The sequence below is a fragment of the Rhizopus delemar genome, genomic scaffold, assembly GCF_000149305.1.
Source record: "Rhizopus delemar RA 99-880 supercont3.10 genomic scaffold, whole genome shotgun sequence".
Taxonomy (NCBI): domain Eukaryota; kingdom Fungi; phylum Mucoromycota; class Mucoromycetes; order Mucorales; family Rhizopodaceae; genus Rhizopus; species Rhizopus delemar.
In genome coordinates this window covers 83,750-107,878 of record NW_027137836.1, presented here as the reverse complement: position 1 = coordinate 107,878, position 24,129 = coordinate 83,750, and the positions used below count along the sequence as shown (strand labels likewise).

Genomic DNA, 24,129 nt, shown 5'->3' with positions numbered 1-24,129 from the left:
TTCTCTATTATTCAGTCATCACTAATTCCATTCCTTTAACTCAATACAAGTTGTTTTAATATAGCTCCTGATGCAATGACACATGAATGAAAAATAGATCTACTTAAATAAGCATTTCTTTATTTTAATCCCAAAAATGACGAAAGCAAAAATTAAAATTAAATCATAATAGCCTCCCAAAATCAATTTTTTTTGGGGGGGAGCTATTGTGACAATTCTAATTTTTGCTTTCGTCATTTTTGGGACTAAAATAAGGGAATGCATTTGTCACCAGTTACATGTATTTTTTCTCCATTATTATTGTTGTGCTCCAAAGATAATCATTGTATAGCAATCAAGCATTATTAACGATTAATAGTGTGAGCATATGGAAATGTAGACTTATTAATATGTATGCATATCTACCAAAATAGATTGGTGAATGAGGAGCAAGTGCTTATATTAAATTATGTAAATATCTGCATAATGAAATATAGCATTTAGTCATCTGCATAATGCTGTGGGCATTTCGCCATCCGCATAGTACAAATATTAATATCTACACTGTGAAAAGCAGATCAATTCTGGACATATGTTATTAAAGTCATCCTGTACTTTCAAAATGACTGACAACAATTTACTTAGTAATTAAAAATTGAGGGACTTTGATTCAACTTAAGCTTTGTACTTATTTTGCGAATTTATGTCTATATAATTAGGGACACTATGACCTGGCTTGAAAACAACTTTTTTATAAATAACGGCTTACCAACATTTTTTGTAAAAGAAAAGTATACATATTGCAATAAGGACATAGCAATAAAAGAGTATAAAGAATCCGTTCTAAACGCTCTCAATTCAACCAATGCCTCCTTTGAACAGTGGTCGAAGTTAATAATTGACACAAACTATAGTGTAAGCTATTAAGGCTATCATTTATTTACTTCGAACACTTCAATAATGTATTTGACTAGGTGCTCAACAATCAAGACGTCATAAATTTCTGGGATGGAATGTTAGATGGTGAAAGACGTGACAGTCAATTGAGACAATACAGTGAGTTAACGTTTATTAATAATACACAGGAGTCATATACCAATGCTCCAGCCAAGCGAAAGTTCAGACCCAAGTCAGCAACAACAGCAACACCTTATAGCGCATCTGTCTTTGAAGAAACTGACGGAATATACATTAATAATGCAATTGAATCACTGGGCACAGTAATCGGTCGAACAGCAAGGAATCTTACAGTTACGGATAGAAAATCTCGTTATTTTCATGCCTTTGGAATGAATGGTGTGATAGATTTGTCTGATAACTCTACGGACACACAGCTATCCAATTTTAATCAAGACTTCCAAGCCAAAATCAAGCAGCAACTCCCAGCTCCTACATTCTCACAGACAAACAGTATTGCAAGCCAATTAGAAGAAATACAAAATACGTTACACGGCTCAAGAGACGATAAATGCTATTTGAAAAAGTACATCGAAAACATAAATCAAGCCAAAACAATAGAAAAATACAATACTACAAAAAGATTGTATATATTTGTGTTGGAACTCCTTTTGTATGATGGCTATATCTTTGATGAAGACGAAGCTGAGAAGTTTTCAGAACATGATTACCAAGTGAAGGTTTGGGGGCAATTGATGGAAACAGTATTTCGTGGCTCAGGAGTTATTTTACATTGGAGTGACAGAGTATCAGCAAACTGTAAACGCGCCGGACAAAGAATGAAGATGGATTTAAGAGTCATTGCAAATACTCTGACAAAACAAGATGTCCAAGCTGACACTGGTGCTGGCGAGCTTTCCAAGAAGGTCGAAAAAAGCAAACTCTACAGGGACAAATTAAAATCCGTTTTGTCTAGTAAGCTGAATCTCAACCAAAGACTTGATGAATCACCTTTTTCTAAAATTAATGCCAAAACGATATTTGTTCCTTTTGTCATTATTATGGGTCTTGAAGCTATTGTTTATACGTTAAACATGGCCTCCAATGGTTTTGTTTTGCCAAATAAAAATTATGAGACAAAAACTACAAAAAGATGATAGTTGTGAAAATAAAGATTATATATGACTTTATTAATAAAAAAAACATTGAGGGTATTTATACTTTTTGAATTTCTGGGTCTTTACCGCTATTTCAATTGATTGGTTAAAAAAATGATATGGAAAATAAGGAAGGAGAGTGGATAATCAATAGCCGCTGTCTGCTTGACGAACCAAGGAACAAAGAAATAAATAAATTATTGATCTAACGATAATTATAGAATAGGATTGAGCTGCCGTTGTTATAATCAGGTTCCGATATAGTCTTTAGAACGTCGGTAGGGACAACAGGGCAAAGTTGGCTATTGCAGAAGTCTCATATTTATTAATAGAGATCTGGTTAGACTATAATTCCGTAGTATCCAAGTTTATCCATAAATGTTCACTTTATTAGTTATGCGGATACAACAGGTTTGTATGTTGTTAATGAAGCTGCCATAATTTCTCTTCCCTCAAGTGTTTCAGATATAAAAAACCATGATATTGAAGCCATGATATCAGGATTTGAAGTAATGAAGGTAAAAGGAAAGCAGCGGGTTATTACTCTTGGTATTATTCACCTTTTATTTTACTGTACATAGAAATTAGTAACAAATCTCAAGAATCTTGACGAAATAATCGAAGAAACTAGGAAAAGCGAGAAAAAAAAACCCATAAGAAAATTGACAGCAAGTTTAAAAGAATCACAGGATAAAAGTGATACGTCCGAAGACTGGACAAGGCCCGTTTGATTTCCACCGAGTTATGAAAATGATTTTGACTCTGACGAATGAATAAGCCTTGCCCTGAACTTTGCTTATAGTCGAAGAATACATTGAATTTTTATTGGTTACTTGTATGTAATTGAGATAAGTTTGAAAATAAAGGATTCATCGCAATTTACAAATATCGTCCCTGTCAGGACTTGAAGATCAATAATTAAGGATTAACTGAGCGGTTTCAGAGGACTCACGGGTTGCTAAACACTGTTTGTAGCTACATTATAGACATGTTTGTACAACAGGTTTCCACATAGGCCACTGTCGGTTGGTATAAATTTGGTAACTGTATAAGGACATTAACAAATCAAAACTTGCTTAAGACTTGATCAAAGTTGCTGGAAGGATAATATACGAGTCGTAGACTCAAAATAATTTTGATGAGAATAAGTATGACATAATAATAAACGTGTACGCCTTTCTATTTCTCAAAAAATTGAGCTTTTGGATCAAAATACTACTGGCCAGCTTAATCAAACAGAATTAGGTGAATGGGCTATGAAGAAATTCAATTTAGATCAACCACTTGCCCAACAGACTATATCAAACATTCTCAAAAATGCTGAAACGTTATATAGTAATATTAATGTTGTCAATAATGGCAAAAGTCTAAAAACAATACGCTATCCTCAACTTGATGATGAAGTAGTAAAATTTATTGCAGACATGAACAATAACACTCTGTCAGTCAATCGAGACTCAATCCTTCGATATGCAAGACATATTGCTTGAGTAAAGTATAAAATCCTTGAAAACGAAATTTCATTATCTTCTGGATGGCTTACCAAACGTTTTAAGTGAATTGGAGTAAAATGCAAGCCAATGCATGGTGAAAGTGCCTCGGTAGACATCGCTTCTGAAAACATTCAGAACGAATTGAGGAAGATAGAAGAACTTCTTGGGTCATATGATCCTGTAGATATCATGAACGTTGATGAAACAGGTTTATATTACCAGTCACCACCAAGAAGAACCACATGTTTCGAGTCGCTTGATGACCTAAAAAAGTAAAACCCGTCTGATAGTTGGATTGCTCTGTAACTCGGATGGGACTTACAAAGGGCAACCAATTGTTATCGCACAAGACAAGAGCCCCATATGTTTTAAAGCAAAAGCTAATTTGTTATCCATGACTGCAATTGGAAAAAAAACATGAAGTTGAATACCATTATTCTACTAATGCTTGAATGACAACATACGTGAAAAAGTTAAATGTTGCTTTTGGAAGGCAGAATCGAAAAAATTGCTCTTCTTTTGGATAACATGTTCGTTCATAAAATAAGAATTCCGCTCAACAATATTAAATTGATATTTCTCCTAGCAAACACGGCTAGCAAGCTACAGGCTCTTGATGCAGGTAGCCTATTATTTGTTGGTAAAATGTTATATAAGCTGTCTTTTTATTTTATAGTTTTCTCATTAATATTTTGTATACACAGGAATTATTGGCAACTTTAAGGCACACTTCCTAGCCCAGTAGTACGACCGTGCTTTATGTCTGTATATCAGTAAAAAGTTGGATAATCCGAATGTTTACAAAATGGATCAATTTCAGGCTATGTTTTCTCTAGCTAATGCATGACTTAAAGTAAAACCAGAAACAACAAAAGGAATGCTCCCAGATCTCCCCAGGAAATTTGACAACAAAGCTACTGATGTTATCCAGTTGAACCTTGAAGCAGATGAAAGCGAGATGATAGTATGTTATACAACAAGTGCTACTAATAATGAAGAAACGGCAGAAAGGCAACATAGATGAAACGGAACAAAATGGCAACACAGAGCAAGATGAGCAGTGTGTTGATATAGTAGAGTGTAAAAAACGGTTGAGAGAAGCCTATGAAACTATTCTCATGTACAAATTTCCTTTGGACGATCTTGATTGTAAATTACACCGCCGAATTCGAATGATATTGGCTGACTCTTGTGCTGAATTAAATAAGTCAAAAGAGCAAACAGTTTGATCTTATTCACAAAGTAAAAAATTTATTGTTAGAGTGCTCCAAAAAACTATCACTTATAAAAACTTTTTCTATTTAGTAGTAAAAAAAATATTTGCGTTGCACCCTTAAACAGAATAGTGGTAGAGTGGTATTTATGCTGGAGACCTAAGTCGTTCTTTAGATATACACCCATAAATAGAATATACCCTTAAATCGAACACCCTTAAATAGAGCGGCTACTGTATTTCCTATAAATGATGTCGATGAGGATAAGTGCGTTACTAAGCTTCTTAGTAACGAAGATGATAAGCAAGTAGTACATAGCAATATGTATGAAAGCATCAACATCAAAAGAGCTTCTACGGAAGCCTTGATATTTTGTAAAGATGTGTCAGATGTAAGTGTAGGCAAAATAGTTCAAGTAGAAAAAAAAAAAAGCTTAATAGCCTCTTGATAGCGAAGGGATGGAAAGTTTGAGCCTGAAAATGAAATTGATGAGAAAACCAAGGCTTGTTGTCTTCATTTTAAGAATAACAACTATAGCATTCAAGACAAGTCAGAAGCTAGCTTCATTCAGAAGTATTTGCTGCCATTTTTTAACCAAGTTTTTTTGATGAGCCCCGAAAAAAACATCATTTGTGCAATGTACTTTCTTTTGTTTAATTTCTATTTTTATTCGGGCTTACCAATATCTTAACTTTAGGATTGACGGAACCAAAAAAATGACACCATCCCTGATTGGAAGCTAGGCTATATACTGAAAAGCAAGAATGTATTTGTTTTTTTTGTCGAAGTCAAACGTCCTGGCCAGCCAAGCAAATACCAAACTGAAAGTGATTATGTGAAGCTCATGAAGGAAATGAAAGAAAGCGTTGAGGGGCAAATTGATTTGGGTTTTGATAACCCAGTTTCTTTCGGCTTGCTAGTGGAGAGTATTTTATAATATTCTGACAAAAGATGTGCTTCATATTCAACATTTATAACCATAGGGTTTAGTTGTACAGTATATATGATGATAATTGAAGAAGATGGCATTTATATGCCTATTAGGATAAAGAAATTTTGGTTAGTGGAAGAACTGGAAAATTCAGTAAACATTCCAGCGAAAATAGAAAGTTTGTTGTTTGTGAAGGTATATAAGCGACAACACAAAAATTAGGACATCACTAATACTATTTTCTTTTACAGGAGGAATTAACTAAAGTTAATAAAAAATTTAAGAATAGAAGTAGAGAAAAGCCATTAAAAAAATTTAAAAAACAATCATTTTACACTAAATTTGAATAAACTGATATTATATGTATTCCCTCATCATTGTGGGTTTTTTTTTTTTTTTTTTTTTTTTTTTTTTTTTTTTTTTTTTTTTTTACTTCTTTTCCAACATAACAAGTGATATTACACATATTCTCAAGCAAGCTTTTTTGTTTTACACTTATTTAACATGACTTTGTCTTTATTGTTTAAAAACACATTATTCTTCTTCTTCGTCTTCTTGTTTGGGGCGTGCAGGATTTAATATCTTGAAAGAGCCTATGAAAGATGTTAATCTTCTTTATGAACATAGCATCCTTTTCTTCGTTTTATTTTACTTTGGTTAATTTCTGCTTTTGTTCTAGAAATGCCCTCTTTGTCAGTATAATCCGAGTAACGAAGTGCTCCTTCAACGTATACCAAGTCACTAAAAATTGGTTTCAAAAACTGGTTTAAGGTACGTATTCTCGTCTTTTACCCCTTCTTCACTTTGGAAAACCAATCACTATTTGTCCAAAAAGAAATGCGGTGCCATTGTGTACGCTTGATCAGATTGTCTATGAGTATTCCATTATTTTCTCAAGTCGCTTCTGGTATAAGGTTTTCATACCTTCTTTATCAGGTCTGGTCTCAGAAGTAGCGAGCGTGTAGTTATAGACGCGACGATTCTCACTGAATTCTGTACTTACAGGAGTAGTACCGACACGACCAATAAGCTGAATTTTGTTTACTACAAGAAAAGAGAATTTGGTTAAAGAAAATTGCTGATCATAAGCTTTTTTCATTACAATCTTGACGCGCAGCAGTTTGAGAAAAAGACTAAAGAAGTGCGAAAAAAAAAGGACAAATTAACACAAGTACAACGATTAAAAATAGGGAAAATTTACTCTGATAGACTTCAAGGAATAAGCTTGTCGACGTATAAAAGCTGACATTTTTTATTTTGGATAATAAAGAAACAAACGCAAAGAAATCTCCTTTGGAAATTTTTTATATGAACGTGACTGGCCAAAGCATGCATAGTAAGGGAAAAATAAGTTGCCAAAAAAAAAAAATCCTTTTCGTGTGCACTATATGTGCTGTCAGTAAGATGTTTGACTTGCAGGTTTTATGTTCTTCTGCAAGAATTCTTTTAGCACAGTTTAAAACAGACAGTAAACGTTTTTGGCATAAAATTATCAATTTGGTTATAAAACTTAACAAAGCATTCGAAGTCAAGCTTATGGTTGGCATACTCAGCAACTGCTACTGAAAAGTTGGAATGCTTTATCAGCCATTTAATTTGCAGTAACAATTTGCTGATTCGCACTTAAGATTATCTATTGTACTCTTTTAGGATTTTTTTTTTGTTCATGGATCTAGATGATCAGGATAAAATTCCTCGTTGCCTATTATCAAACGACTCATTCTCATAAAATTATGTTGGCACTTTAATGGGTCGTATTATGGCTTTAGACTATATCTCTTAATAAGCATCAGTTGTGACATTAGAAAAATAGACAGTCAACACATTATTAAATAGTGACAGAAGTTATACAAACGGAAGAAAAAGGAAAAGAAAGCTTACTCTTGCACCTTTTATTTTTCTTTTTCAGGGGGAGCTAAATCTTTTGAGTACATTTTTTTACCAGCCATTTCCATAAATTCCATATCTTCACTATAGTTCAACACACCTTTACTCTCCATTTTATCCTGGTCTTTTTCAATGGGTCTCATTAACCAAACTAAATCATCAAGTAAATAAATGAATTATATAATCGAGACTTTTGCCTACCTTCTACTTGATCAACCAAAAATGTATCATTTTTTGTTAATTGAGGACTTTTATATGTTGAACAGAGAGGGCCAGCCCTTGAATGGCCATGTAAAAAATCAGAATCGATCCATAAGCCGCAATAATCAAACTGACCGCCCATACCAAAGCCATTCGGAAGGCTTTTTTTACCCCAGCAGAGATATTGATAGTGATCATTAGTATTTTGGCCAAGCCAGGCCCTGCAACTGGGTTCAAGCCGAAACAGAAAATTGGAAGAATTACCATACCAATCAGTATTTTGATACTCCCAAGCCTCATCTGCATAACCACCAAATATAGTTCCATCTTTGGCCCTTATCACAACCATTGTGGCTCCTTGTTCTACTATCTTGTTAACAAATACTTGCCAACTTACACCGTCTCGTTTAGAAGAGAACAAAAGTTGGTGTTTGATCTCTTTTGTATCATTCGAAAGAGAACTCGGAGGTAAGTGTTGTGTGAGCATAAAATAGTCGTAAGGTGATAATAGTTCAGAGAAAGATGATCCTAATTGAGGTGAAGCCAAGTGATCCAATCGCCGCTTATGTAAATTGTCCTCAGTAGATCCTAAAAAGGCGTACTCCGTCACCAAATAGAATAAACTGAAGAAAGAAGGTGTGGTGACTAACCAATCATCAAACTCGCTACGGTTGATGCAGGACGGTGAAGAGGTACTTTTTACTTTCCAATCATCGTCCTCTTTCTTTTCCTCTTTACTTTCGTCTTGATCCTCTGATAGCCAATCCATTGAGTCCTCTTGCTGCTTTTTTTGTTCAAGTGCATAATTTAAAAAATAACCAACCAGTCGTGTCGGATCATATTGCTCTACATTCACTTTATTATCTTGAAACCATAAAGGGATAGAACTGATAACAGTCCAATATACAAATTTCTCGAATGATGCATTGTACTTTTCAACACATGCTTGAAATATTGGGTACACTGAACTAATCTCCTTCAATTTTAATATTTTATATGCGGTTTCCAGGCATTCTAATCGTGTAGCATGTTCGGTTAGAGAGGTATAGAGTTCCTTTGAAAAGTAGCTAGGTAATTCTTTGCTTTGGCTAATCTGTTCTTGTTCTTTTTTCGACCATTTTGACAGTAATTGTGCTTCTTTCGAATCTTCTCGACTTGATTGATTTCCCATATTGACTATAAAAAAAAAAAAAAAAAAAAAGGCAATAGGTTTTTTCGTTTAACTAAAAATATAAATTATGAAAAGATACGCTACTGAGATTTTAGAAAAAGTCATTCAACAAATAAAAGAAGAACAAGAACGTAATGAGATTTTTTGACCATTTAATGTTTTTTTATAATTCATTTTAACTTTTTAGTTACTGAGGACACTACACACGCTCTTTATGCGTTTTTTGACGACCAATTATATGAGTCAATACATATTGCTGAAAGTGAAGCAGGTTAGGAAGAAAAATTGATATAATGAAGAAAATAAGAAATAAACTATTGTTATTGTAGTGACCAAAGTATGCTGTGAATCAGGGAGATTTATATTTAATGTATCAGACCACTGCTTGCATCCACAAGAAAAACAAGACGAATATAAAAGAGATGTATTTTTTTGTACGATAGAACCAAAGTATTGTTCTTGTAAAGAGTTTTTAGACCAAGTTGTATGCAACGAAGAAACTCTTTTAGTAAAATAAGGCTATACATGTCTTTATATATTAGCAATTGTATTAAAGCTTCTTTTTATAGTGTCGACACGTATTAGCTGTTATATTGAGTGAAGTATTCAATAGTTACAAATCGAGTATGGTAGATGATATAACATTTGCAGAAGAATATTATAAATTCGGAATTCCGCAAATGGGTTAGTCTAAGCATAAGAAGCAGAAGAAACAAGAAAATGCTGATGTGTTTCTTCTGCTGTTGATATTAATTTGAATTAACTTACCATGTAGCACAACGTTAATAAAACCCTTTTTTCTTTTTTCTTTTTTTTATCCGCCCCTCCTTCTCTTTTTTCTCTTTTTTAAGAAAATGTCACAGAGTCGACTACCTAATTCGCCAAGCGTATCCTCTTCAAGATCTTCTTCTTTTACCAGACCAGGCGGATTTCAACGTCCAGAGTCACCTACACTTCCTCCTGAAAATGAGCCTCGCTCTACTCATTCGTTTGCTGACTCTCGAGATGAAGTTCCTACGTCTCCTTATTATCCAACCCATCCTATTCGATCCCTACCCGATGCTAATGTTTGTATGTTTGTTCACAATAAAAAGACAATGCAACAAAAAGACTAATTATCATTCGTAGCGTATGAATCCACTTCCTTTCATGAACCAAAATCTCGAACACGTTCCAAATCAAGACCATCTGTTCCAAGTTCTACTTCCAGCATCCACAAATCGTCGACTTCATCAAGAACAAAATCGTCTAAATCCTACAAAGCTCCTGACCACTTGGCAACAGCTATTGAAATCAGCACAACAAACGCAATCACGACTCCTGCCCCTGCTGCGGGCATGTATTGGTCACGTACGTTGACCTATGGTAAAGGACCCTCGCGTCCTTTACGTGCACACACGGCCAACTTAATTGTCGACCGATTATTTGTATTTGGCGGATGCGATACTTCTTCATGCTTTAATACGCTTTATATTCTAGATATGGGCAGGTATAAGACCATGAATGAAAGACTAATAAAATAAATTAACATTTATTAGACACTATGATTTGGTCGAAACCACGTACAGTTCATCCTCAGTATGGACCTCCACCCTGCCGTGCCCACTCGTGTACTGTAGTTGAAAAGGATCTTGGCTACGGTAAAAAGTCTCATCAGCTTTACTTCTTTGGTGGTGGTAATGGACCTGATTATTTTCAAGATGTTTATGTTTTAGATGCAGGTAACAATAACTGCAAAGAGTAAAGAGGAAATGAATAATTCATCATTCTGTGTAAAATAGAGACATTGGCTTGGTCAAAGCCAGATATTGAGCCTCTCTCAAGACCCTCTAAACGAAGAGCTCATACATCCTGTCTATGGGAAAATAAGCTAGTCATTATTGGCGGTGGTGATGGTGCCCGTGCACTGGATGATGTCCACATGTTAGATATCTCGAAGCCAGGTCAATTGAAATGGGAGAAATTAGAGACCTATGGCCATCCTCCTCCTGCTCGAGGCTATCACACTAGTAATCTTGTTAAAGATAAATTAGTTGTATTTGGCGGTAGTGATGGGCATGATTGCTTTGAGGATGTTCACGTACTTGATTTGAGTAAGGAAGAGACAAAAAATTAAACTTTTAATTCTTACAATTGTCTTTTTAAAGAAACGGCCAGATGGAGTCAAATTGAACTTGATAGAAAAATACCAAGATTGGCACATACGTCTACTCAAGTCGGGTCTTATGTTTTTGTAATTGGAGGACATGATGGTAGACGTTATTCACAAGATGTTTTGTTATTTAATCTTGGTAAGAAATCAAAAATACTAAAAAGGAACTTTTTACTAACATCACGCAGTGACCATGAGCTGGGAGGCACGCAAAGTGTATGGGGTAGCCCCTAACCCTCGTGGTTATCATACAACAGTATTATATGATTCTAGGTTATATGTGCTGGGTGGATATGACGGAAAGAATGTGTTCGATGATGTACACATGTTGGAACTAAGTGCTTGCGCTTATTTACCTCAAATTACCAACTTTGAAATAGACGTTTAATAATAAATTCATTATTTTTTATTGATAAAACATTGAATTACTACCATTGTTATCATAAAACGGATGTGATTCCTCCATATCAACTTGGGCCATCCATAGTTCTTGAGAAGACAATGATGGCGATGAAGAAGTAGGACCGCTGTTACTATTATATCCAGTAGGTAGTACATCTTGATTGCAGCAAGAAAATGACGATGTCTGAAAAGTAATCACGTTCGATGACAGTAATCTGTCATCCATCAGTGTTGGTGTATAAGCAACATTTGAAAAATGCAAATTGTTTGAATATAGATTGGGTTGCAAATGGTTATTATTACTATTTCCAATATACGCTGAGTTGTTATTATATCGATGCCTGCGATTAAGTCTATGATCAATGGGTTGTTGTGAAGGAACGGAAGTTGATAAAAGGTGAATGGTATCTAGTTGAACATTTAAGAGCTCTTTAAATAAATTATTAATGTGGTTGATAAGTGAAAATACGTGCTTATGATGTCGCACAGGTGAGGAAATTAACAAATTGGCTATTTTTTCTAAATTCACTTTTGCTACTTCATTTTCGCTATCATCAGGCTGCGCTAAGATATTACTGTAAAACATGGTAACCATCGCCAAGCCTTCTAGTGAGAAATGGCACCAATCTTGTTTTAATTGAGCCCAACACTCGAGTAACTCTACTATTGTATGCGCCGCTTTTAAACAGATTTCCCTTGATAGCACTTCAATTGGTGATTGTTCATCGGGGCTTTTAGAGAAAAACAGACTGTAAAGTTGACAGAGCGAAAAATAGTACTCAGAAACGAGTTTGATACATCCTTGCTCCCTAAATGAAGGTGTGTCCCATTTTCGCTTTTTTAAATCTCCAGGCTCATACCTAAAGTAGTTCGGTAGCTGGGCATACCATTCCTTTAATTCTTTATCAATCGCTGATACATGGCTCAGTAGTGGTTTTTCCTCTGCTGTTTTGTGAATAATGTCTCGATAGATTCGAGTGATTTTAAAGCGATGAATCATAAATTCAACTCTGTATCTGATTTCACCATCCTCCTCATGTGCCATCACAGTAGGAAATTTAACGGTAATAGCTGTCTTTGGAGGGAGTGAAAATGGTTTGTCGACATGAATAGTACCCAACGTTTCTAAAAAATAAAGGGACCAAAAGTACCGCCTATGCCTCTCTTGCTTGTACACATCATTACTCTTGCTTTCCTCGTTCATCTTCAGATCGAGACACATGCGTATGGCTAGTCCCAAATAAATGTAGGCCTCTGATTCAACCTTGGCTTTGTCTTCGCTGACAGTGCCAATAGTATAAATATACATAATCAATAAGCTGTGCATTGTATCTATGCTCGTCTGTGTAAATCTTTCTTTAATTAGCGATTTGGCTTCCAAGAAAAAAGGTTCGCCCACTTGATTGGGATCTCTACCAGGGAATAAGTTGTGAAAGATGGCAGCATGCCTAGCAGTCCATGCAAAAACAGCATTGGCTAAAAGAGGGTCGAGCATACCACTGTGGTATCGTGCGGCAATACTGTGAGTAGGTTCGGGACAGGGCAAACAAAGAAAACAGGCAACATAAATATGCATCATTTTGTCCATCACTTCTTTGGATAGTGGATAATTATAACTCGTATGTGTTGCTAAAGGGTAATTTGGCTCCCAGCTACTGTAGAGTGGGAATGTCTTTAGTCTAGACTTCCATAATGGTTTTTTCTTTAAAATAGTTGCTGTATCAGTTGAAGAGGATGAGTGGGATGAAGCTGAATCTGCTGTTGAGTCGTGTATTTCCATTTGCGATAAACCTGATAATAAAATATCATACAAGTTTTGAAATGAAATGATGTTGGTATCTATCCTTAGACCTTTTGGTGTTAAAGATAAAGACCATTGTGTATTAGGTGGTGATAATTCTGATTGTGTTTCTTGCTTAGTCAATGCTTCACAACATTTTTGTTTTTCGTTTGCTTCTTGATTCATTTTTACATGGCTGGTTACATATTGTGCGTTATTACATAATACTTTCATATTGGTTTCAATTGATTCTACACGTTTTTGTAATTGTTCAACAGTCTCGTTTAATTTAAGCAAGTTGAATAAATCGATTTGTGTAGCTGACCCATCATAGGAACACTCGGCTAATAAAATAAACAGAAAAATTAACTTATCTGATCAATCTCTCACGTATCATGTCTCGCTCACCTTTAGCTTGCTGACATCTTGCACATTGAGGATGAGCGAAATCACATTTTACTTTATTAATCAAAAAGAAATAGTTGAGCGAATTACTGCCTTTATTTGTATACTTCTTTTTGTTGCAGCATTACCTTTTTTTGATCTAATATTGAAAAGTTATAAAGCTTTTTTTCTTTTTTTTCTCCTCCTATGAAAGCAAGTACTCATTTAATTACCTGCATCGTTCACATGCCATTGTCATTCTAATTTTCTTTGAAGCATTACTACTACCCATTTGCTTTGATGTCATGATAAAAAGGAGAAAAGGAAAACACAGTATCATGACCTCAGGTCTCTCAGATCCCCAGTCGGGTCTCCGAAACTTACATATCGGAAATTGAAATGTTTAGGTATAGTGCTCTAACCTATGAAATACTTCACTTTTACAAAAAGTAAAGTGCGATCGGGTCTCTGATATCCAATGTATCCTTTGTATACTTTGATAACCAATAAAGTGCTTGAAAAGCTTTTTTATGCAACTCAGCTTTGCTGTAATAGAAAAAAAAGGGGAGTGACAGGGCAAGTACAAGAAGTCCTTTGACGTTTCATATAAAAGCCAAATTTCTAATATTGATTGGTGCATACGGTAAGCTACATTATTGTGACAAATATCGGTTGTTAGGGATTGGATCCTCATATCAACAATTGAAAAATATACACTTTCTTTTTTGGCAACTAATTGCCAATTTTGCAAACATATCTCTTCTACTATTTGTTAAGCATTTCAATTGAACAATGCGTTGAAGAAAAATAGCCGATTATAATTGACATTGATAAATACATGTCTTAATACAAGATCATAAGTAAAATACGAGTTTATTTAAATAAGATTATACAATTGTTTCCAAGTAAGCATACTCTATTAGAATATGTATTGTATTAATGATAGTTCTTTGATAAGAAGTACCAATCAAGATAACAAGATATTTTCTGTTGTCAGTAACCCAATCTAATGTCAGGAATATTGCTAATCTTTCATATAATTGAAATAACACCTAAAATAACGTTATTCAAATCAGTGAGTAATTCCCAGAATAAAAGGTAATCTATGACAGACATACAAAAGAACAAATGAAAAGTTTTCATAATCATAATTAGAGATAACACTTGCTAAAGTACCTGAAGATTAGAAGAACGCTTACAATAGAAGATATCAAGCCACTCATTCAATAAGATATAAATACTTGCCTTCAATTAGAGTAATTTTTACTTTAACTTAAACTGAAATAAAGATCAGTCTCAAAAAGTACCTACATTGCTCTTTGTTTTTGCTTTTATCTCTTACTTGGTTATTATTACTACTATACGACACAATGAGTCACGATTCAAACGCTGGTCCTTCTACTAGAGATAATGATATCGCTCTTCCAGATGCTGAACATTATGAAGACATGATTCGAGCCAGGCTAGCAATGGATAAAAATACGCAAATGGTCATTGCTGAAAATCAAACATATCGTCCCAAGAACACGACTGCTGCTTATAAATCTAAGCAAAGAGAATGGTTTGTAAGTTAAAAGCTATATGTTATAAAGATTGTTTGGGTGATGATTTCTAAATTGTTTGAAATTGAAAATAGGAATGGTGCGCCAATAAAGAAAAAGTTGCGGATGGTACTATTGTTTATGACGCAAAGCTAGCTTTCTTTCTCAAAGACTATGTTTTGACCCGTGGAAACAAATTCAAGAAAAATGCAGATGGATCACCCGCACCATTGGGTAGGGAATCAGTCCTTGCTTATGTAAAAGCTGTGGTTGATTTATACCATCAACAGGTAGAAGCAGGATTCAATAAGCATACAATGGCAAGAGGACCTATCGTGAAGCGCTTTCTTGACACTCATACCAAAAAGGAAGCAAGACGCAAAAGAACCGAATATGAGGATCGTGGGAAAAATACTTTGAATGATGGCTATACAGATCAAGAATTGCTTCGAATCAATCAGTATTTTTTGATTCAAAACAACATCTTTTCTTTGAGAAACAAAGTCTGCTTTTCTATGAGCCATGCCATGCTTATGCGTAGTGAGACTGCTCTTGGAACACAGCTGCCAGATTTATTCATCATGGAACTCAAAAATCAAGGCCCCTCTACTTGCTTTGCTATAGTAGCCACTATAACATTTGGTAAGACTAATAAGGATGGCAAGATTCAATATGGTTCTGCTCTTCGCCATAGGGATGTTGAAGTTTGTCCACATGGCGCTTTTGCTCAATATTTTTTTTCCTTGTTCCATCATCAAAACCTACCATTTCCAAACTTCTCGACTCGCCGTGATTGGTATGATACTTATTTGTTTCCAAACACTACAGGGGATGGGTCAATTACCTATAGTGAACAAGCCAAGATTTATAAACAAGTGCTTAGGTATTGCGGTGTTCATTCAAGCAAGCTCACTCACATCAACAGAAAGAGTGCCATTAATATGGTTGCAAATGAAGGTGTCTCTGGAGACCAACAGAGACAAGTTGGACGTTGGGGTAGCGATAGAATGGTTGGTTGCTATTTAAGTGGCCTTCCTGTTGATGCCATTAAAGTGCTGGCCGGGTTCACTACTCGTAAGGGTGATTACTTCATCAATCGTGGTTCAATTGAGCCATCAGAAGAATTGCGCAAAATGGTGTTTCCTTGGATTGAATATTGGAGAGAGAAGTTTTACAGGAAGGAAGTTGAAGACGATATTGCTGGGCCAAACTTTTTAGATTTAATGGATTATTTAAGAACAGTTTTTTTGCAGGTAAGGATTATTTTTTTTACAAATCAAGTCATAATGCTTACGATATCTAATTATTTTTATCTTAGGACTCAGTGGTGTTGAAGGGAAAATACCCCGGAAGCTTTATTTGGTCCCACAGCATCTTTGATACTGATATTTACAAAGACTATGAAGAGCGTCTTTCATCTGCAATCGCTGCCAACGATGAGAAGTTCAAAATGAGCCAACATCTGGAAGTTTTGTTACCTGAAGTCGCAGCAGCTATGAAGACAGGGTTTGACTCAATGAATGCTATGCTGAACATAGTCCAATCTCAGAATCAACTCACTTTGAATGCAGTCAAGCAATTGGAAGCAGAAAACCGAACCATGCTCGCTGATTCTTTTTTGCAAATCTCAAACATGCTAAGACAAGGTGATGAGAATACACAAATTCAACAAACATCAACCATCCTTCCTTCCTCTTCTGTTCCGCTGTCATCTATTCCTTCCCCAAGTGCTGCTAACTCAAGAGGTCTACCATCATTCAAAATGAGTAGAAGTTTGATAAGCGTGACAGATGTATGGCGAGAATACTCTGTTGGTCTTGCTGGAAAGCCATCTATCAAGTCTATGGAAGAGCAGTACGGTGCAGATTGGCGCAAAGTAGACAACAGAACCGAGTCTAGGTTCTTTACTAGACGTCTTCCACTGTACAAGAAAATAGAGTCGCTGTCAAATGAAAGAGGTATAAGCTGTGAAGAAGCTGCACAATTTCTTGAATTCAGAAGAGTTTCTGACAAGCTTTCTATCAACCAAATGTGCAAGTTAGTCGCAGATAATCAGATTTAATTATTGAAATGTTTTTTGTTTACTATTGAATTAATAATAAAGTAATTTATTACAAATATATCATTCAAATGAAAGCGTTAAAGTATCAGCAGGAAAGCGGGATTTAAAAATTTCCAGAAACAAAGTATTTCACCATCCGTCCCTTCCCCCCAAAAAAATGAGGGGACCGCGTCGGAGACACTGCTATTCTTGAAAAAATACCCTCACAGTATTTTAAACTGAAAACAAATCATTTTTATTTTTTTTATTGGTCGATCTGGGATTCAAAAACGGATAATTCCAAATTTTACAATGAACACGTTAATTTTTTGACAATTTAATGTTTTTTATTAGACAGTAAAAATAACTTCAAGGCTTTTAAAATTAAACTGCTTCAAACCAATCTCTCTCAAGAGACACCTATATCAGTAAGTTTCAAGCGGCTTAATTCATTCTAGGAAGCTCTCTACAGCGACTATCTTGTATGTTTCAGTGATACTAGGAATGAGCGTGTCTACTCTGTCCAATCGTTTTTATTCTCCCTGAACTTAAACCAGCATTTTTTTAGGATGTAAAAAAATGCATGTAAGGTGCTATAAGCAGAGTCTTGTATCCTCACTTATCTAAGGCATCCACAACGATGCGAGAATGGATGATTTTGTAGTTGTTCATGGTAGTAACAGCCCCTTTTATAATATTTGTCAACGATATCCACGCCAGATTTTATGAATTTAACAAAATGGTAAACTACTGTTTCTTTTTCGAGTGGCTTAAGCTTAAGATCTTGAGTAGCAGTTTCTCTTTCTTTTTTTAAATGGATTCATAAATAGACCCTTTTCAGTTTTTGCTGCATTACTCTTCTTTAGTAGTTTAGCTTTCGAAAAAATTATAATAACAAAAGGAGGAATACATCCAACAATGCTTATTTGCATTTTTTTGTATATGTACCTTTACATTTGTTGATGCTCAGACTTTAAACAGACACATCCTCTTATCATTTGCGAGTATAATCCGGCTTTATCAACTAAAACGCAGCTTTTCTGAAAAAAAAATACCTGTAGCTTTTTATTGATTCACAACGCTGAAATACAATCTAATTGTGTTTGAAGCATCTCTTTTTATCGCATAATTAGTAACTGTTTCAGAGATTATATGTATTTCTCTCTAGTATGTTTGTAAGAACCAGGGGTAGAAACGGTGAGATCTGTTATGAAAAAATCACTAGAGAAAACAAAGTGCAAGACTGCGTAGAATTATACAAATATTTAGCAGTTTTAGAAATTTTAAGTTTTTCTTCCTGTGAAAAGCAAACAGAGTATTTAGACTGGTCAGGACTATATGCCTTTTTTTTGTAAATGCAATCATTTCGGAAGCAAATTCTTCTACATCTCTCATTTTAGTTGAATAAAACTAGGTAATGGAATTAACTCAAGCAACTGTTCAATATCACCATGTTGAATACTTATATGGTCCATGTCGATTTCGTCCGTTGAACTGTCTTTACTTATTAAGAGAGGTTCTGTTGCTGAATTGTAATGAATAAAATCCTTCCTGAATTTTACATCCAATCTGAAAATGTTTAATAAAATAACCTTAATTGCTTTAAATTCAATGAAGTAAAAAGAAACGCTTGACTGAATAAAAGTGAACCAGATTAAAAGACAAAAAAAAAATGTACTGACGTGGGCAAACTTTCAATTTGAATATAAAAATTATTATGTTTTTCAACAAGGAACACCAATATAAATAAGCTGGGTTTTAAAAACAAACTCGGGATTTTTTTATTGAGCTTTAAAGTGTTTGTGTATACAGAGACATCATATTTACAATTCGTGGGCATTACGGAAGTTTTCACCAGCGTAGATACAGTTTTCACCCAATTCTTCTTCAATACGGAGAAGTTGGTTGTACTTGGCAAGACGTTCAGAACGGCAAGGAGCACCAGTCTTAATTTGACCGGTACGGAGACCAACAACGAGGTCGGCAATGGTGGTATCTTCGGTTTCACCAGAACGGTGAGAAACCATGACACCCCAACCAGCAGCTTGAGAGTCCTTGGCGGCTTGAATAGATTCAGTGAGGGTACCGATTTGGTTAACCTTGAGCAAGAGAGCGTTACAAGACTTCTTTTCGATAGCAGTAGCAATACGCTTGGGGTTAGTAACCAAAAGATCATCACCAACCAATTGGAAGTCGGAAGTTTCGTTCAAGTGAGTCCAAGCTTCCCAATCATCTTGATCGAAAGCGTCTTCAATAGAAACGACTATGTCCACAAGGTTAATATTTTTCCAATTCCTCTGTGGTTGTTATACTTACTAGGATATTTGGAAGCGAAAGAGCTGTAGAGAGCAGTGAGTTCCTTACCGTCAATCCACTTGGATTGATCAGAGTTGGGGTTCTTGAAATCAAGATCGTACTTGCCATCCTTGTAGAATTCAGAGGCAGCACAGTCCATACCGATCTTGACCTTACCGGTGTAACCGGCCTTTTCGATAGCTTGAACCAAGAGATCGAGACCTTCTTCGTTCTTTTGGATGTTGGGAGCAAAACCACCTTCATCACCAACGTTGGTGGCATCCAAACCATACTTGGCCTTGATGACAGATTGGAGGTTGTGATAGACTTCGGAACCAATCTTCATGGCTTCCTTGAAGCTCTTGGCACCAGTGGGAAGAATCATGAATTCTTGCATGGCGAGCTTGTTACCAGCATGAGAACCACCGTTGATAACGTTGAAAGCGGGAACGGGGAGAACGAAGGGCTTCTTGGAGCCAGCCAAGTCAGCAAAGTGAACATAGAGAGGGACACCCTTATCACCAGCAGCAGCCTTGGCAACAGCAAGAGAGACACCAAGGATGGCGTTGGCACCGAGCTTACCTTTGTTGGGAGTACCATCTAATTCGATGAGGAATTCATCAATGGCCTTTTGTTCGGTAACGGGGATCTTGGATTCGATCAAGGCGGGGGCAATGACAGAGTTGACGTTGTTAACGGCCTTGGTAACACCTATTTTCAAACATTATTTTGTTTACTTTCTTGTGTGAAATTTTTAAAAATTATTTACCCTTTCCCATGTATTGAGACTTATCACCATCACGGAGTTCAAGAGCTTCGTGAATACCAGTGGAAGCACCAGAGGGAACAGCAGCACGGAAGACACCCTTAGCGGTGGTGACTTCAACTTCAACAGTGGGGTTACCACGAGAGTCAAAGATTTGACGAGCGTGAACTTTAGTAACGGTAGACATATTTAAAAAAAATTAAATAAGAAAGAAAAGAATAGAAATGGAAAGAAAGTTTTTTAGCTTATATATTATTATTAGAAACGCGACAGTCACCAAAGAAACCCTTGCCCAGAATGGAAAAAGAAAAAAAAAAGTTTTATTTGCATCAAGTCCGGACAAGAAAGCGCGTCTGAAACAAAAAGAAAACGTCTTCTTTTAGATTAAAAGTACATTAGCACTTCTCTTTCTATTTTTCTTCTTCATTTCATTTATTTTTCTTAAAGGACCCATTAATTGAATAGATGTTACAGGATTAGTGGGATGATGGGACACATCAAATTCATATATACCATATGATGTTATATTATCCATCAAGATCAGAACTCCGAAACAAAAGTCATTTTGTTGACAAATTGTAAAATATGGGGAAAAAAGAGTTTGTTCTTCTTAGTATAAATAGACTATTTGTTTGTTCAAAAGAATTGACATACAGAATGCTAAATCTATATAGCTGAAGTTATCAATAACAAACCAAAGATAATTTAATGTTCTATTTGTGGTGCCTTTCTGATTAAAATGATAATGATGGGAGCCAGCGATAAACTATTTCGAGTGCCGACTTTGCCTGCGATCCCAAAATCAGCAGTCTCAGTAACATGTTTGTTTTTATCGCATGATTGGCCATCAAATTCACACGCGTCCTTGTTTCATTTTTAGTAATTGAAGCCTTTGCTTTGCGCTTTCAGGCAATTCATTACTATAAGGCATAACAAAACGACAACCCAAACTCTACTGACTACCAAGTATGAAGGTAACAATACGATTGAGGCTAAAATTACAACGAGAGAAGAGCTCTGATTGCATCAAATCGTGAAAAGCTAACAGATTAGAAATGGAACACAATACCGTACCATTACCACGGGTACCGAAACTGAATAATATGAAGATAAAGAAACAGATAGTTAGAATATAAGAGCGATCGTGATATTGAACTCAACTGAAGTGATGCATTGGTTATAGTCGAAACCTTTCTGTTCGCTAAACAGACAAGAAGCTCTGCAGATTGCATAGCGTACTGTCCAGTTTGGAGCATAGTACCACTTCACTCATTGATACTTGCACTTCTTTTAAGCAATAAAGAAAAAAAGCGTTTTTGATTTGATGCTATTGATGATAGAAGGGTTCACTTGAGGATTACCTCCTTCCGTTGTGTAAACAGCTAACATAGCAGTTCTTGAATTACAATTCATTACCAATACATGTCATCATTTTGCAATGATCAACGACTGTATAATTAGCATAGAACTATGTTTGATTCATAATATTAAAATTCAAGGTCATATAACACAAACATTTATTTCAATAAAATAGTCTTTATCATTTTTCATAGACCCTTTCTTTTGCAAGACATTGATTTGTATATCAATTTAAAGTATATAGTCAATTAAGCCGTATGCCTATAATCATCATTACAATTGAATCATGTATTATTTACCGTCTATGCCCACACAAGAAGGCTTTACATTATTAAAAATGACAATAATGCAAAAGTTAATTTTTAATGAATCTTCAGTTTACTGTCATAGAGATGGTAGACTAACACCAAAAGAGACAGTTTTGCCTCATCCACATCCGCAAGAAGATATAAATGTAATGTTTGAAGTAATTATGCTACTAAATGATCCAATTGGTATTGTCATATCTTTATTAGTTCACGAGAAACCAAAACCGATAAAAAATTCATGGAGAATAGGCGAATATGATGTAAAGGTTGTGTGTTTCAACTTGATTAATATATGATTGTTCTTTGACATAATAGCTAATTTTTCACATTTTTCTTATATCTCCAAATTAGAGCAAGCTTTTTTTTTTTGGAGAGGTGATGCCTCTTTACATTTATCGTCTTCTTGCATCTTATGTTCCATACTTTTCTTCCTTTTCTTTTGATCATTGAATTCCTGTTTTATAATATTTGCAGTGTTTAATGTATAACTCTAAAACTCAAAATACATCAGTATTAGGCTACTATTTCTTTTTTCAACCTTAAAATCAAAAAAATGACCGATGACAGACTTGCTTTGTGTCTTTAATTGGGAGACAAATGACGGTAGTGTATATGATTCGATAGAATTAGCAATAATTCATCATCTGCAGTGTTTGTAGACATAATATGTGCCTCAATTGCTGAAATAATGGCATACAGTGAAGTTGGGAAATATTGGTTAATATAGAAATTTTAACAGCCTTTCTACCTCAATTTTTACCAAAGCATCTGCGACAACAGGCTTGTAGCATTCAACTTGTAGCTCACAATCAAATTGCACTGGAGCTCCAATCTGACAAGCGATCTCCTTGTCTTGAAGTTCTCAGTTTGTGGTTTACCGCCTATCCGTGCACACATGTAATTGCTGACATGAATGATTTTTTTTATAAGGAGCCGAAGCTCAAGTTTATTAACATGACGATTAAGGTCGAGTCATAGCTTTGTTTTTGAGTTTTTAAATTTTTGGAGGATTATCTCTGTTTTTTTTTGGGTTTTGTGTGTTACTGACATGAATGAAAGATCAGCCCTTGTGTAATGTTAGTGTTTAGAGCTACCGCACAAAACCTTGGTTTGAAGATTTGCGAGTTTTCTTTTTCTTTCATTTATTTTTTTCTTCTTCAAACTATAAACATGAACAGTTCCACTGAAAGTGTAAAAGCACCACAATATTTTGAAGGCAAGCATATTCTATCACTAAATAATTGCGTCTTATCAACAGATTTTATTTCTATAGTTATAAGACACTTCTTCTTCACCAATGACCCTGAGAACTACAATTTACTTCATTTTTATAACTTAAATAAGGATTTCATTATTTCTAATTCATATCAATGGGAAATAAAAAGCACATGGAAGAAAAGATTTTTAGATGTCGCTAAACAATTAAATAAAGATATGGTGAGTGAAATAATAGTATTTACTCATAGCAATTTCTAAACATTGCAATAGCTTATCAACGACCACCCTGAACCAGACTGGGAAAAACTAACGCGTTTGGTTTTTGAAGTATAATTTTTTATTTAAACCTATGGTAAATAACACTAATATATTTTTGTAAATTAAAAAAGTTCATGGCAAAAGAGCGCATAACAACTGCAGATAAAACAATCACAAGGAAAAGAAAAATTAGCATATCCGAAACTTCGTCTACATCAAGCACCAAGGAAACATCCAGTTCTGTTAATAACACTAATATCGTAAAAACTTTAACCTCTGCTAGCTATGAAGCTTTATCCACAGCTTTCAACCAAATGTCTGAAACAAAGAAGTGGAAGCTCAAAGATGGTGTTTACGTTGAAGATCTACTCTACGACTACGCAATATCAAGAAAGAGAGAAAAGTAATATATGTCTTCAACCTTTATCTGAATTATTTACTGAGTTCATTTTATTCATAGCTTATCCCATTCATTTGTGATCAATATGAATGATAGACAATTAAAAGATAAATTTGGAGAACATTGGTGTATTGTCAAAACTAAAAATACCAAAACACTTCCTTCCATTCCTGCTGACCTGTTAGCACATCTCATGGAGATTTCTACTCTCGTAAGATATTTGGTTTTAAATTATTGAAGTTTGTAACTAACTCTATGTTTAGAAAACATACAAAGAACTGGACTCCTTAAAAAA

General features: G+C 35.1%; 10 protein-coding genes across 10 annotated transcripts; 6 read left to right on the top strand and 4 right to left on the bottom strand.

The window, feature by feature from the left end:
* Nucleotides 1-705: 705 nt before the first annotated feature.
* On the top strand, nt 706-2,033 carry RO3G_11997 (uncharacterized protein; the record flags this gene model as incomplete). The annotated part of the gene is made up of 2 exons (XM_067666581.1): nt 706-759; nt 954-2,033. 2 exons carry the CDS (start codon nt 706-708, stop codon nt 2,031-2,033), a joined length of 1,134 nt encoding a protein of 377 aa, XP_067522682.1.
* Nucleotides 2,034-4,403: 2,370 nt separating this feature from the next.
* On the top strand, nt 4,404-4,755 carry RO3G_11996 (uncharacterized protein; the record flags this gene model as incomplete). The annotated part of the gene is made up of 2 exons (XM_067666580.1): nt 4,404-4,490; nt 4,525-4,755. 2 exons carry the CDS (start codon nt 4,404-4,406, stop codon nt 4,753-4,755), a joined length of 318 nt encoding a protein of 105 aa, XP_067522681.1.
* Nucleotides 4,756-5,062: 307 nt separating this feature from the next.
* RO3G_11995 (uncharacterized protein) lies at nt 5,063-5,677 on the top strand (the record flags this gene model as incomplete). Its single annotated transcript, XM_067666579.1, has 3 exons — nt 5,063-5,131; nt 5,181-5,289; nt 5,529-5,677. The coding sequence occupies 3 exons, from the start codon at nt 5,063-5,065 to the stop codon at nt 5,675-5,677; spliced, it is 327 nt and encodes a 108-aa protein (XP_067522680.1).
* A 528-nt stretch (nt 5,678-6,205) lies between these two features.
* Nucleotides 6,206-6,920, bottom strand: RO3G_11994 (uncharacterized protein; the record flags this gene model as incomplete). Its single annotated transcript, XM_067666578.1, has 6 exons — nt 6,206-6,264; nt 6,324-6,412; nt 6,464-6,542; nt 6,596-6,715; nt 6,774-6,804; nt 6,873-6,920. The coding sequence occupies 6 exons, from the start codon at nt 6,918-6,920 to the stop codon at nt 6,206-6,208; spliced, it is 426 nt and encodes a 141-aa protein (XP_067522679.1).
* A 643-nt stretch (nt 6,921-7,563) lies between these two features.
* RO3G_11993 (uncharacterized protein) lies at nt 7,564-8,108 on the bottom strand (the record flags this gene model as incomplete). Its single annotated transcript, XM_067666577.1, has 2 exons — nt 7,564-7,709; nt 7,760-8,108. The coding sequence occupies 2 exons, from the start codon at nt 8,106-8,108 to the stop codon at nt 7,564-7,566; spliced, it is 495 nt and encodes a 164-aa protein (XP_067522678.1).
* A 1,676-nt stretch (nt 8,109-9,784) lies between these two features.
* On the top strand, nt 9,785-11,470 carry RO3G_11992 (uncharacterized protein; the record flags this gene model as incomplete). Its single annotated transcript, XM_067666576.1, has 6 exons — nt 9,785-10,001; nt 10,059-10,295; nt 10,469-10,651; nt 10,712-11,023; nt 11,078-11,221; nt 11,271-11,470. The coding sequence occupies 6 exons, from the start codon at nt 9,785-9,787 to the stop codon at nt 11,468-11,470; spliced, it is 1,293 nt and encodes a 430-aa protein (XP_067522677.1).
* An 18-nt stretch (nt 11,471-11,488) lies between these two features.
* Nucleotides 11,489-13,907, bottom strand: RO3G_11991 (uncharacterized protein; the record flags this gene model as incomplete). Its single annotated transcript, XM_067666575.1, has 3 exons — nt 11,489-13,608; nt 13,798-13,808; nt 13,882-13,907. The coding sequence occupies 3 exons, from the start codon at nt 13,905-13,907 to the stop codon at nt 11,489-11,491; spliced, it is 2,157 nt and encodes a 718-aa protein (XP_067522676.1).
* Nucleotides 13,908-15,018: 1,111 nt separating this feature from the next.
* RO3G_11990 (uncharacterized protein) lies at nt 15,019-17,251 on the top strand (the record flags this gene model as incomplete). The annotated part of the gene is made up of 3 exons (XM_067666574.1): nt 15,019-15,213; nt 15,285-16,442; nt 16,508-17,251. The coding sequence occupies 3 exons, from the start codon at nt 15,019-15,021 to the stop codon at nt 17,249-17,251; spliced, it is 2,097 nt and encodes a 698-aa protein (XP_067522675.1).
* A 1,802-nt stretch (nt 17,252-19,053) lies between these two features.
* RO3G_11989 (enolase) lies at nt 19,054-20,478 on the bottom strand (the record flags this gene model as incomplete). Its single annotated transcript, XM_067666573.1, has 3 exons — nt 19,054-19,493; nt 19,547-20,236; nt 20,295-20,478. The coding sequence occupies 3 exons, from the start codon at nt 20,476-20,478 to the stop codon at nt 19,054-19,056; spliced, it is 1,314 nt and encodes a 437-aa protein (XP_067522674.1).
* Nucleotides 20,479-23,748: 3,270 nt separating this feature from the next.
* Nucleotides 23,749-23,841, top strand: RO3G_11988 (uncharacterized protein; the record flags this gene model as incomplete). Its single annotated transcript, XM_067666572.1, has 1 exon — nt 23,749-23,841. One exon carries the CDS (start codon nt 23,749-23,751, stop codon nt 23,839-23,841), a length of 93 nt encoding a protein of 30 aa, XP_067522673.1.
* Nucleotides 23,842-24,129: the final 288 nt, after the last annotated feature.